Below are 15,677 nucleotides of genomic sequence, written 5' to 3'. Positions count from 1 at the left end.
ACAAGCAACACTTGATATTGGATATTACAAAGTGCCACCAAAAAATTATGTTTTCAGCTGTTATTCTATTTACAAATATGATATTATGACATCTCACATAAGACTGTGATTTTGACATAATTATTTTTTTCCTTGTAATGCTAATTTTTTTTATGTTTCAGGGTTGTATCAATCAAGAAAAAGACAAAACTCAAGCTTTTGACGAATCCAGATAAAAGAAGGGTTGTAAAGAAATTTGATTTGTTTTACTATTAACACACTAAATTACTACAAACTAGCAGATTTGAGCAGTAAGGTGATGGTTACCGTATGGTTACATGAATTCATTACAATGGCTGATATTTATCTAGAGTTTGTGTGACTTCTGGTACTTTTTGTGACAATTGGTGTCATTGGTTACAATGTCACAGGTGACACTTAAGTTAGAAGTTTCTAATGTATTTCTGTTTTCATGTTCTTCAAAGCTTGAAATGTCATTGAATTACAGTTTAACAGGCTATATTACATGTGTTCAGTTGCTATTCTTGATTTATTGAGACAAAATTGCGCTCTAGTGCCGATTTTGACCAAAGTAATAGCAACAATTGTATTACTAATTTCTAAGTATATTTCCAATTTGAAAGTATTTAGTTTCTTAAAATATTATTGAATTTCATTTTAGAGTAGGTTTTTTGACTGAAAATAATGATATATTATGGACGAAAGTGTGATTTGGTGTTGCTTGTGACATAAGTAATGGTGTCACCGGTCTAATGTCACAAGTCACATTCAGATGCTCTAATTTCCATGTATATTTCTATTTTTGAAGTCTTTGATTTCTGAAATATTATTAAATTTCATATTTAACTGTGGTAATACACTGGTTTGACTGAAATTAATGGTATATTGTCGAAATTGCAATTTGGTATTGCTTGTGACATAAGTAATGGTGTCATCGGTCTAATGTCACAAGTGACACAATGCGGCTAAATAAAATATGCTTTGGTCACATTATTTCCCAACATTTTATTCCAAAACTTTCTGAACATTGCTGGTAATAAACATATGCAATATTGTTGTTTTTGTTAATGTACAAACATTTTTATGAAATAATATATTTGCATTCTATGTTGCTTGTGACCGATGACACCAAAAAGAAACATTTTCTCCAATAGTTGGTAATATTATTGTACTATGATTGTTGTTGATTGTGTCTTTTTGTCTATAACTTACTAAATAAAGTTTGATACTAAACAAAAATCATTTGGTTTTTTGTCTCATTTTGGTGTCACCGGTCACAGGTGACACCGACAACCTATAGGTATTGTTGACGATATTATGCTGCGTTAGACCTTAAAGTTATCTAAAGGGCCTTTGATTCATGAAGTACAGGGTTTTTGCTACACATATTATAGAAACATGAATGGACTATTATGTCACTTTTATTTTGAGGAAAAAAATTGGCACCTTTTGACCTTGGCTCATATATATATATATATATATATATATATATATATATATATATATATATATATATATATATACTCAAGAAATCAACATTAATATGAGGCCTATATCCATATCAATGCTTATATGAGGTATTATATATATATATATATATATATATATATATATATATATATATATATATATATAGTCCAGAAATCAACATTACTATGAGGCCTATATCCGTATCAGTGCAGATACGGGGTATTATATATATACTCAAGAAATTAACATTGCTATAGGGCCATTGCTATTATTGGGCCTATATCCATAGATACAATATACTTCCCGCAACAATGTCTCAGAAAATGCACCATACAAATGTCCCAGAAAGAAAGCCCCGTAACAGATGTAATATTTTATATATATATATATATATATATATATATATATATATATATATATATACATATATATTATTTTAATATTTACCACAATGTTTGAGACAGTCGACATTAATGTTTCAGGCCTAATTGGTCATCGTCAGGACTGAGTTGGTTTGTTGACTGTTGTTGTTTGTTGAAGTGGTTCCGGTTTGTAGTTGATTAACAAGAACTTCCGGCGATGTGGACACGTACCGTACATCTCATTTTTAGTGTTGAGTGTGGCTTCATGAGGGTGTTTGATTATAGTATATTTCTCTTCCAGGCATAAGCTACATTGTTTTGATGTTGGTATGTATCCTGTTGCTTTAGATAAAATTTTCCATGAAACATTGTGGTCTAGTTTGTTGTCTTTTAATTTCCAAATATGTTCGCTGAGTTTTGTGGAAGTTTTTTTGTTAGTGTTTCTAAATGTTGAGATGTGGAGGTTGTATCTTGTTTTGAAATTATTTTCCGTTAGTCCTACATATTTTTCTTGCTTGTTTGTTTTAGTTTCGGTGACTGTGGCTTGGTAAATTAAACTTGATTCTAAACACTGTTTGTTTAGCGGGCAATGTTCCTTATTTCTGCAGTTGCATTTTCTGGTTGGTGGGTTTTGCTCTTGTCGGTGGTTTAATTTTTTTTTTTTTGTTGTGGCTTGAAATTATTTGTTCTATGTTGCGCATACACGAGTAGCTTATTTTTTTGGTATTCCTGTTATTAATTTTATGTAGCTTGTGGTTTTTTCGAAAGTGTGTATCAATTAACTTCAGGAACTTCTGTCCGATGTTTGTGCTGACGTTTTTGTCAATAGGTGGATTGAACCAAGTAGTGTCGTTTTCTTGTTTTGCGTTCTTCACTTGTGTGTTGGGGTTTACATGAGAGGGGGCGTCTGTGTATTCAAATGGTGTGTTGTAACCGCTTTGTGTGAACGCTTCTTTGTAGGGGGTGGCTGCGACGTTGAATATCTCTCTGTTTTCCGAAAGTTTGCTCACCCTCAGTGCTATGCTTTTTGGTATGCTTTCAATGACGGAACGGGGATGGTTGCTGTTTTTATTAATGTAGCTAATGTGTTGTTTCGTTTTCTGAACGGTTGGGATGAATTGGATTTTATGGCGATTGTGATATCGAGGAAGTCAACTGTTTTTTTGTTTGCTTCTATCGTGATTTTCAAATTGTTGTTTTGGAATATTTTACAGATTTGTTTTTTGATGTTTTCGTTCGCTCTTGGTCGTTTGTTTGTTATAGCGAGTCCTTCATCTCTATAGAGGCCGATGTATGTGTGTGTATGTTGCAGTTGTGACAGGATGTAGAGTCCGACCAGTTCGCATGTTTCAGCACCGTCAAACGAACCCATTGTTACGTCGAAATCATTATGTCGCTTTGTCAACGGCGTGTTGTCATAGTATAGTGTGCTGTGCTTGGTGTGTTTGATGAATACTCGTTTTGCTAAGGAAAATAATATCTCATTAGATAGCAATCCCACTGAATCAGAAATACAAGTAAGAATCTTAAATAATCACATAGGCTTTCACTCTAGGCCTGTTACTGTTGACAATCAAGGCAGTCCATTTCAATGTCAGACAGACGATTCCGACAAGGAGGAAAGAAAGTTTTATTAATCTTTACCCTCTATATTTGCCTCGTTTACTTCGTTTTAGGGACATAACGCTGAAAATTTATTGTCCAAAAAATGATCCTAATGGAGAATTGGCAGGTCTACAAAGAACTAAGAGTGCATATGAATTGGCAACAATAATGGACGACTTTCAGCTCCACCAGAATTTCATCCGTGATAAAGATCGGACAGTGAGCTTGTTATCCTGGGGCCAACACAATGCCAGTGTCAGCGAGAGGTAGAGCCGGTCGTTCAATACCAACAGAGGCATTCCAGACCAACAATGGTCCAGAAAAGGAGATAATATAGATAAGCATGCTTATTCAAATTATCAAAATACGGCAAGCAGATCTTTCTACAGCTCTATCTGCCCGTAATACACAATCGATGAAAAGGTCAAAAATAAATGACAACCAAATTCAGTGCAATAAAAAATGTTTTTATATCACTAATACCAACTCATCAATGACTTCTAGATCTCACATTGCGCAGACCCATAAAATCACTTACCTACGTTCTTTTAAAGCCTTCATAGAAGATGGTTTATCTCTTTGTTCTCAGATCCTGACACGTATACTGGTTCTAGTCAGTCTCTTATTGCTAAGCCTGTGGTATTGAAGGTCTAATCCCTTATTGTCAGACGTTCACAAAAGGAATTGAGTAAGTCGAAATATTTATTCCTCTTGTAGAATTAAATTTCTTGTCACATGTGATCAGAAGTAATGTTGTCACGGGAGTGATAGATAAGTTGACTATTGAAGGAATACAGGTACTCACTGGTAATGACCTAGCTGGAAATTAATTTCAATAATAGGACATGACCAAGAGCCCCCACACTGGCCCTATCCATGACCATTCTAACCATCATGATAATTTTTAGCTTTCATACTCTTATATATATATATATATATATATATATATATATATATATATATATATATATATATATATATATATATATATTTATATATATATATATATATATATATACATATATATATATATATATATATATATATATATATGTATATATATATATATATATATATTAGTGTGTAAGTGTGTGTGTGTTGTGTGTGTGGGGTGGGGGTGGGTGTGTGGGTTTGTGTGCGGTAGTGGGTGATGGGGTTATATAAATGGAGGTTTGCAGATGTAGAATCTCATGTTTTTATCATTAACTGTGAATACCTACCATTTTCCCCTACATGAACGTCCATTTTCTTCTCAATTCTTTCCATTTCTTGAATGAACCTCTCTCTTAAAAGGTCTTTGAGTTCTTTGCTGCTCTCCCTGATCTATTAAAAAAGTGAATAAAATTAAACGATGGTCATAGATCAAATGTGGTTAATACTAAACTTCTAAGTTTGACCTATACTTTGAACACAAAATATTTTATTTGATTTTCTGGGTTTTTGTACTTGGGTCAATTCTTTCTTAAAATGTTTAAAAACACATTTGATTCTATAATAATGTTGGTAAGGACACATCTGGAATAATAATATAAGTTATAATAAAGTAAACTTTGCTTGGATAACACTGCCTTTAATTTGCCTAATGCCGTGGTCTAGCTGTGTGCTTCAACGTAAACAATTCACATTTTAATTTTTATGAAGACGTACTATGAATGACATTATCGAAATTGTCATTCACATATGCGAATCTAAATAATGGGTCATCTTAAGATATGGAGAGGCAGTAAATCAGTTGAAAAAGACTAGTCATGCGGTTCAATGCCTGATGTGGTTTTACCATAGAGCTACGACCTGCTAGAATTCACGTTTCAAGTTTATGATGACATTCTGGGAACATTTTGTCTAATGTTATTCCATTCGTTAATCAAGTCACGTTCCAGTTGAACAATGTTTTGACAGTTTGGTGTCAAAATTACAAATCCATTCCAGGGAGATATGTTTTTATCGGTTGAAAACAATTTTGCGCTATTTATAATAAGTGATATAGCGCCGTAATGAAAAACAAACACTTTTAGTAAAATTCTAGAGAAAAAATAAAACCAACTCCATTTACACTTGTTAATTTTTACTTTAGAGTAACACTTCTCTGACAAACATAAAGGAGTATGTGATCAGCAAACGAGAATTCAATCCTAACGTGCACAATAACTGAACTGAGAGCGTTAAAGGAAAGAAAACAAATATATTTGGTAGCACCCGATTTCTCAAAAGCCTTCGATACCGTAGCAAACACAAATCATCTTCAGAAATTGAAATATTAGAAATACGTGACAACAAACTCAATAATCAGATTTACTGAAATCTCAAAAAGCCAAAACTGATACATAATTGGTCTAAAAATTGCCTGTAAATAGACGCAAGGGGTTGCTAAGGCACTGGATGATTTTTTTTTTTAAAGTTTGAAATGAAAAGTGTTATTGTGAGCCCCACATGAAATTGGATCAAGACCAATTTGCTGTCATAATTTTATAAAATACGATATGTGCAATATTTGATCTTTTCATCAACAATTTTTGAAAATGTACATACAATCATCTGGACAGTAGCAGATCTTTATATTACAAATGTTTTGCAGTAAAGTATGGATTCACTGAAACAGTCGTCAAGTACATGGTTAATAAGTTTTCATCATGAAAAGTGCTCTCCGAGAAAATGTCTACATGTTAAGTTTTGAATTTTAAAAATCTTGAATCTAACACTTTTACACATAAAAGTGTATATAGCATAACTTTTGAATCCAAATAAGAGCACACAGTAGGAAAAATTGACCACTTTTTATACCGCCATTTCCCCAAACCTCATTGCATTGATGATACACCGGATGTTGACGAAATTAAAGTCATTGGATTCAAAAACGTATCACATGAGTTTGTCTTCCTTTTTCTGTGAATTGGGTGATGAGTCGGACAAGCACCGGAAAGTAAATTGGTGAACTCAATTTACAGCCTAACTCACACAGAAAATTACACGCACATACATATACACACATTATCAGACTAACGAATGCAAAGAAATACCCAGTATACAACACAATTCAGGCCAAAAAACAAAGCAAGTATAGGTGTCTGTTTTGTTGGCTATAATGTATATGGAAGATAGTCAGAGCAGACATCATATTTTATTGATGGGAGAGAATGTTTATCATATTATTTAGATTCTTTCTTTTCATCGTGTCAGTAATGTGCGCTATAAATATGCCTCCTGAGTAGCAGCTAATTCTTCAAAAAATTATGCCCATAATAAACTGTTATGTAATTTAGATCAAAATTACCTTTTTGTTTACAAACTCCTCTGTCAAAGGTGGGGGGATCAAATCCGTTGTATCAGACCTATTGATCCAACCTGCACACACATAAAGTTGAAAGTTAAACATTGTAGTTGCAACAAAACATGTTTGCAAATTCCTTTAAGCCACGTGAAATTCAAGACATTTCCTTAATTAAGTTTGAGACTCGTGGTTTTGGAAATATACAAGTAACATGTAAATTATACCAATCTTTGTCTCAAGGTCTTATCGCTGGTATTTATTTTTCATTTCCATAAAAGTCCATCAATCGCTTTATTTGACTATAGTGCCAGCAAAACTATTCACATATTTCCACTCCAAGACAATATATTGGCTTTCCCGACCTCTCTCTCTCTCTCTCTCTCTCTCTCTCTCTCTCTCTCTCTCTTCTGTCTCCATTGGCGGAAACACGTATTAATCAACTTTGAATTTCGGGAATCACTTCAGAAACCAGCGACAAACACAATTTTTAAAAATTACTCATGTGCGATGGTAGCCACGTGGGCCTGAGACATATTGTAGACTACTATATCATGGTAAATATCTCGATAAAAATGTGCTCCTTTGTTGCTAGCAATATGTCCAGTACTCTTTGTACCTTGCTTGTAAAATAATATTATTTACTTTCACACATACACATACACACAATATATAAATATATATATATATATATATATATATATATATATGTATATATATACTCTAATACTGCTTTACTGACACAACTTCAAAATGATATCGATGTTGAAACATTGTAAATTGTAGATATACTATTGGGTAAAAACAACATTCTATGGAACAAGACTCTTTTACCCATATTGCATCAGTTCTTTGGAAAAGCATGAAAGAACATTAACATATACACGTCCTGAAAACAGATTTCAATTGTTATAGATGTATTCCAGCTAACAGTTTAACCCTTTCCTTACAAGCAGTTGGACAATCGTCACATTTGTTATGATGGAATCGTCTCTTTTCTCATCCAGATTTATTTATTTTTGGTATAGCTATAAAGACTTGGCATTCTGTAACAGGTCTCATATTGTCGAACAATATTATGTATAGAATGTACTTGTTGCTTTTCTGTTTGAGTAAGAAATGTCTGCTTTTCCATTGGGTTGGTGTGAAGTTTTGAGGAAAATTCTGAAAATGGCTGGTAAGGAGAGGGTTAAGTTTTTAATTCATTAAGAAGGGTTGAGTCCTTTTTTTACTGAATTGCAAACAAGTATCAGTCTTACCGTAAACATTCCATTGGACAAAAATGGCGGCAAGGATGATAAACCAGAAAATCCCCATTTTCAAGATTGAATCCAATCTTGCTTGCGTGTTTCCTGAGGAGATAAATGTATCTTCTGAATTTGAATCGTCCTTTATTGTCCATCTTCACCCATGGGGATTATGACATAAACAATAACATTAAGGTGAAAATTCAGCAGTGATCTTTAACTCTGTAAATGCGCATTCAATCTGTGGTCGAACTAATAACTTGTAAGCTAAATAAAATAGAATGAGAGCCTTACCAATTTTTTCTTCATGAACTTTTGCTCCCTCCTTGGTCTTTCTTAGTTCCTCTTGTAAATCTTTCACAGTTTTGTCCAGCGCCTCTATCTTTAGAGAATGCAAACATAGGGAGAAAATAATATAACTATTTATAATGGATGTGTTAATCAATGAAAGGTTAAAGTCTGAGACTAATTTATAACTTATTAGCTGAATTAGAATTCGAACATTAGGATCATTTAAGATACGAATTGATTAATTTTACTATTGACTTCGATCAATAGGTAGAATGTTTAGTTATGGTAAAGTTTAAAATCAATCTAATTCATCAAATGAAGCAGCAACGAAAAGATGAACATGGACATTGGTTTTTGGTGAAGTTGTGTTATCAAAATTCATACACAGTCCTCTTCTTCTTCTTCTTCTTCTTCTTCTTCTTCTTCTTCTTCTTCTTCTTCTTCTTCTTCTTCTGCTTCTTCTGAGTCCACTGAATCAGAAATGCTTTAAGTTCCACATAGGGCTAGCAACTCCATTGGATAGAAACGAAATGCCGATACAAAAACAGAAACACAGATCGTCATAAGTACAAACGGAATAGGACCAAGTGAGCATGTGATGCAGCAACGTAAAAATCATACTTTGGAAGTAAATCTGCCGTAAAACTTCGTCTCGCCACAAAATGTTTTAAGGATTGTCAACTGGAATGTGCGAACACTATATGAAACCAGAAAAGCTACACAGGTAGCACGAGAAATGGCCGGATACAATATTCATTTACTCTGCCTGAGAAAGGTCACAAATGACTTGCTGCAAATTATTGATCAAGGATAAACCACTATCCTTAGTCTTCTCGATCTTTCGGCGGCCTTTGACACCATCGACTATGCCATACTACTTCAAAGGCTACAAGTTACTTTCGGCATATCAGGCACTGCTCTAAACTGGTTTGCATCATATCTTACTCAAAGAACTCAATCAATTTTAATTGGGGAAGTAACTTCTTCAGAGCGTGACCTTCGTTTTGGTGTACCTCAAGGATCCGTTTTAGGTCCAGTCCTTTTTGTACTTTACACTTCCACTGTTGTGAGAATCTTAGAGCAACATTCTCTCGCTTACTATATGTACGCTGACGATACCCAGATTTATAGCATGTGTTTGCAATCCGATATTGTTTCAAAGTTTACGAACAATGCATCAACTATGTGATGAGATGGATGTCTGCAAATAGAACCGCACTTGTTAGGTTGTTAATGATTCTCTCTCTGTTATAGACAATGGTTCATGTTCTTTGCTGAATTTGCTTGACTATCGTCTGCTTTTGATACTATTGATCACAATCTTCTTCTCAAACGTCTTGAAATTACTTATGGCGTGTCTGGTGCAGCGCTTGATTGGTTTAGGTCATATTTGTTAATCGTAAACAGATTATTACGGTGGATGAATATAGACGAGGAAATCTTTCTTGATTGTGGGTTCCCCAGGTTCAGTACTTGGACCCGTTCTTTTTGTTTTGTACGTTGGCCCTCTGTCTAAAATCATCAGAAGTTTTGGTCTGTCTTACCATCAATACCTGATGATACGAAATTGTACTGCGTTTCCAATATGAGAAATTTACAGAAGTATCAGCCAATAGTAAAATTGTATCCAAAGTGTTAAGAAATGGATGAATGAAACAGACTGAAACGAATGATGATAGACGGAGGTGCTGTATGTGGGAACAGGAAGGGGAAAGTGAAACAGATTTGAAGTGGGGATGCCTCTATTCAAATTGTTGACAAAGTGAAAAACCTTGGCACATTCTTAGACTTGGACTGTCGATGGAGCATCAGGTTAATAATTGGTTAGATCTCTCTTTCCAACTAAAAAGATTGCTTCCATTAGACGGTTCATATCTGAGGATGTGACCAACACCTGTTGTGTCCCTCGTACTATCGAAATTGGATATGAATGCCTGTTGTTTGGCGTTCGCAATACAATCTAAACGTCTTCAGATTGTCCAAAACAGCGCTGCCAGACTAGTATTTATGAAGCGTAGGTGCGACTTGCCGGACCTCTACTTCATGACCTGCATTGGCTGCCTGTTGAGAAAAGAATATAAATTCAAAGCTTTGTTTTAGTGTATCGTTGTCTTGAAGGTACTGCCCTTCCTACCTTTCAGAACTAATTGAAAGATATTCAAAACCCCCTTACGTTCGGCAGTGATTCCACAAAACTATTGTCCCCGAATTCGGAAAAATGCTGGAATGAGATCCTTTTCTCATTTCGGACCCTCTATTTGGAACGCCTTACCGCAGAGCATTCGTGAAAAGAATCTTTGTCTATTTAAACGTTCGCTTAAAACATATTTGTTTCGATTTTAGTAGATGGTATGAGAGCAAGATAGGTTTGGTTTGTGTTGTGTTTGTGTGTGGTGTGTATGTGTGTGTGTGTGTGTCTTGTGTGTGTGAATGAGTATGTTTCAGCCAAAGTAATTTGTAATTTAAGCGCTTAGAGTCTGGTGTCTCGGAGTTATAGCGCTATATAAGTTTTCAGCATTATTATTATATAGATTAAAATTAAATGGCGACAAGACCGAAGCCTTATTCGTTGCTAGTTCCAATAATAAGAAAGATCCATTTACACTGGCACTGACAATCAACGATAATGACAAAATACAACTCACAACATCAGCAAAAAATCTCGGCATCACCATAGAGAGTGATCTTCTATGAACAAACATATGAACAATGTGAAAACAAGTACTATCTGCATTCTAAGAAATATCAGAACAATCAGACCATTTATTAATAGGGAAACTTGCAACAAATTGGTAACATCTTTGATATTCCCGAATATGGACTACTGCAATGCACTGTTTGTCGGTCTCTCAAAGGACAAAATAAATAAAATCCAGAAAATACAGAACATGGCAGCCCGCGTTGTACTGCAGAAAGACATGAAAACTGCAGCTCCCGAATTACTACAGCAGCTGCATTGGCTGCCAGTGGACCAGCGGATTAAATATAAATCTTTAACTATCGTTTTCAAATGCTTGGAGGGCTCGTCACCAGCATATCTCTCAAATGTCATTGGACGGTATAACCCACAGCGATCGCTTCGATCAACGAACGACCTCAAATTGAAAACATCCCGCTGTCGAGTGAAGGCTGGTGAACGCGCCTTTCAGCATTCTGGCCCAAGGTTGTGGAGTTTACTACCACTAGAGATACGTTCTTCGTCTTCGCTAGAGGAATTCAAGCGTCGATTGAAGACATTCTTATTCCGACCGGCTTTCTTTTGATTATGTGTATAATAAACGTTGTTCGTGTACTGTGTTAGGGCTTAATCTATGTTATGCGCCCAGAGCCCTCCTGAAGAAGGGACGTTTGGCGCCCTATAAATCTATACCATTATTATATTATATTATTATTATTATATTATTATTATTATTATTATTATTATTATTATTATATTATTATTCATCTTATTATTATTATTATTATTATTATTATTATTATTATTATTATTATTATTATATCATATTATTATATTATTTATTATTATTATTATTATTATTATTATTATTATTATTATTATTATTATTATTATTATTATAATCAGAGTCATATACTTTTTGATTCAACCTATCCTTTACTTTCAAACTTTCCTTTACAAATGGTAATAATTCGATTATTGTATATAAATCCTATACGTGCAATTTAGATGTTAGAATGAGAAAAATATGCATCTTAATAAAATTTTGTGAAAGAATATTATCAGCTATAAAAATACTTGTGTGAGGACTTGTGCAATACAGTCAGAAGGATGACTAAGGCGTCTAAAATACAGATTGGGTTTTAAAACAAATATTCAAGTAGTAATTCACAATTAAAGCGGCATCACTGCTTTACCTTCAACCTTGACCTTTGTTCAGAATAGTTTGGGCGATTTAAATCATTCAATCCACGCTGTTCATTTTCACCTTGAATCAAATCATAATAAAATATTAATTATTTATGTAAAGGAATATATATATATATATATATATATATATATATATATATATATATATATATATATATAGGGAGAGAGAGAGAGAGAAAGAGAGAGAGAGAGAGAGAGAGAGAGAGAGAGAGAGAGAGAAAGTGAGAGAAAGAGAAAAATATCAATAGAGTTGTGAGAGATTTCAGGTATAAATTGCTCAAGACCAAAATGAGAAGTCCGACAACTAATTTCCACCCTAGGCGGCTCTTGCATTTAGCTTCTATCACTTTTTGCATTTATAAGCTTTACGATAGACTGAGCGGGAGTAATCAGGAAAACTTGTTGTCAGATATACATCAATTTGAGATTTTCCCATTAGGCTAAAAAACAAACAAATAAACTGATAGTCGATCGCGATTAATTATTCGACGTTTGGATGTTCATGTCAAAGAATATAATAAATAATCTCAATGTTGAAAATTGCAAGAAAGAAAATAGTAGTATATTATATTATTATTAGTAAGTAGTAGTAGTAGTAGTAGTAGTAGTAGTAGTAGTAGTAGTAGTAGTAGTATAGTAGTAGTAGTATAGTAAGTAGTAGTAGTAGTAGTAGTAGTAGTAGTAGTAGTCGTAGTAGTAGTAGTAGTAGTAGTAGTAGTAGTAGTAGTAGTAGTAGTGTAGTAGTAGTAGTAGTAGTAGTAGTAGTAGTAGTAGTAGTGTAGTGGTCGTGTATGGCTACACCTCCAAATTCATTTCGTCAACCCAGCTTTGAAAGTCTTCCTCGCCCTAAGGACGGTTTCATAGCCACCTCAAGTTACTTTCGCATATCAGGCACTGCTCTAAACTGGTATGCATCATATCTTACTCAGGACAGGGGAGGATGATGTGGTCGCTGGTCTCTGGGGTTGCCTGACATTCCGGCAGGTATCACTGTTCCTAAGTTTCCATCTGAACATATATGACGCAGTTCTGCCATGTCCCATTTAGAGGCGATTTGAAGAAACCCAGTATTTCCCGGTGTTATGGTATGCAGCCACTCTGTAGTTGGATCTTTTATGATTGTTCCTCCTCTTGTTGTTTCTCTGTTCCACAATTCTCTCTTATTTTCGTCCAAAGTGAAGTCTGCCATTTTTGTTAGGTGGAAAGTCTTCTCGACTTTTGTCTTGTTGTTGAATGTGCCCCCTTTATGATTACTTTTATGGGAATGTTTTCTGTGGCTTCGTCAATACCTGCATCCATCCTCTGATTAGCGTCTTGTCGTCTAAGATTTGGTGGTGCAATGCCTCTCAGTTTTGGGAGCCACTGAGTTAGAGTTGATTTGAGACACTATGTTATGATTCTCATCGATTCTCTTAATTGGATGTCAATGCGGTTTACATGTTGGCCTTTCATCCAATCAGGGGCACAGTATTCTCCAAACGCTATAGCACAGTGCCAAACTAGACGTTCTCGATACCTGTGGTTAGCCTCCCCAGGTCATAATTGCAATTGTTCTCACCAAGCTGTTTCTTTTTGCGATTTTATTTGCAGTTCCGTCAATGTGTTTGCTATAATTTAGTAGTCTGTCCAATGTAATGCCAACGTATTTAGGATTGGGTTCTGGGGTAGTATTGAGTTACCATTTGTGATCTTCAGTTCTTTTGTTGCCTCTCGATTATTCAAGTGGAAGTTTGTAGATACTGATTCATTTTTAGGTGCCACCTATTATCAAAGTATTGTTGTAGGTTGGTGGTGTCTTTGCTTAGAACTTCTTGAATCTCTTTCCAGTTTTTTGATTGATAGACTAAGTCCCAGTCATCGGCGTATCCAAGTTTGAGTGCTTCGCAGTTTGGCATGTCAGAGATCTAAACATTGGTGCTAAAACCGAACCTTGTGGTACCCCATTTTTAAGTTTTCGTGTTTTGCTTTTGTTTCTCCCATTATGACATCAAATTGTCTTGTGTCCGTCATGATAGACAACAGTTTAAGCGTCTTTCTAAATGAAATAATTTTTGAAGGCTTTAACATCAGTCCGCCTGTCCAAACAGTGACGTACGCTGCAGATAAGTCTATTAGGTCTGCACCAGTTTTCTCTTTGTTCTCGAAGCCTTGCCGCCATGTATGAGATCAGTGCAAGGACCTGTTGATTTGTTCTTCAATGTGGTCTAAAGCCCGCTTGTTCTGGTGGTATACAGGGATTTACATATGGGGTGATTCGCTCTAGTACGATTCTTTCCAGGAGCTTGTAAACGCAAAAAGTAGAGATATTGGTCTATAGCTGGATGGTTTGGTCATGGTTTGCCTGGATTTAATATGTCGATTACTTTGGAATGAGAAGGATCATCACGTTTCCGTCGTACAGGAGCGTGTGCGCTGCCATGAACCTGAAGCTGATACCAGCCTACATACAATCCTGCTGTAACAGCAGAAGATGAGTAGCCAGACCAAGAATGATCCAAACCGGCGTTCAAACAAGGTTCTTCATTCTCCTGTCCCCACACCTCCAACTCAATGAATGAAAGAAAATGGAAAATAATTAAATGTTTAAACTCAGCCATTGTCTTAAATTTTCCACGCTTTGTTCGACGACACCTACTTGCATTTGTTGTGGAGACGGTTGGATGGGTCCATGACTGCATAAGACTGCGGTAGAGAATTCGAGACCTGGATAGGCCTTCATAACAGTGTGTGAAACCGTTAAAGATTGCAGGATTTCTGACAAGAATATCCAATAACTCATGTATACGCATCGTTTGCTTCAAAACCAAAGGAATCGGTACTTGTCTTGTGTGTAGTTAGACCCGGAGGGGGTGGGGGGGGGAGGGGAAGGGATTCTGACGCGTCTGTCCATCTAACAAATAATTGTGAGCTGAGTCTTTAGATGTTGGGAGGACAAATTACACACTTCCGGAGAAAACATTTTGCCTGTCGACATAATATAGGGCAGCGACACACTTACCTCTATAACGCGCTTTGCGTAACATTTATTGGATATAGCGATATATAATGCTTTTTAAAAAAAAGTTTTAATAAAGCAATCCATGCTTACTTCTATTGCCCGGCCCTTGTGTGAATTACCTGGATATTGTGAGTTTTCTAAATTATTGTTCTCATTGGATGTAGAGATGTTGGGTCCTGGAGGCTCCCATGGACATTTGGGGATAGTCTGGCTGTCCTATAGATGGAAAATATATTTACAATTTGAATTTGTGTTGGTCCTCTGAAAATAAGGAATCTATGTTATAAAAAGCTATAGGGATCAAGGTTGGCGGTCAATATGCATTATGTCTGTTATACTGATGGTCATTAAAATGTTGTCAGATCTTAAACATTATAGCACTGTAACAAAGTGCCACATTTAAAAATGCCGATATTAATTTATTTAAAAGGTAATAAAATTGTATATTTCAACCAGTTAAACAAAACGTGTTCGTACTCTTATCAACGTTACAAAAGATAGTAAAACATCAGCAACTCAAAATGAGTGAAAAATGGACAGTGCTTGAATTGTA

At 35.1% G+C, this 15,677-nt stretch overlaps 1 protein-coding gene across 1 annotated transcript in view; it reads right to left on the bottom strand.

Annotated features, from left to right (window-relative positions):
- LOC144978864 (uncharacterized) overlaps positions 1 to 15,677 on the bottom strand; it is a gene marked incomplete at its 3' end in the record, with an annotated part of 38,755 nt that overhangs the window by 19,240 nt on the left and 3,838 nt on the right. The window contains 2 exon segments of the mRNA XM_078925448.1: positions 12,114 to 12,184; positions 15,244 to 15,340. Of these exon segments, the coding sequence (XP_078781574.1) occupies positions 12,114 to 12,184; positions 15,244 to 15,340 (168 nt within the window).

Source organism: Berghia stephanieae, chromosome 8 (assembly GCF_034508935.2).
Source record: "Berghia stephanieae isolate SIO BIC M18660-M18661 chromosome 8, UCSD_Bste_1.3, whole genome shotgun sequence".
NCBI lineage: Eukaryota > Metazoa > Mollusca > Gastropoda > Nudibranchia > Aeolidiidae > Berghia > Berghia stephanieae.
Note: the sequence above shows the minus strand (reverse complement) of the source record. Positions and strands in the feature narration are given on the sequence as shown.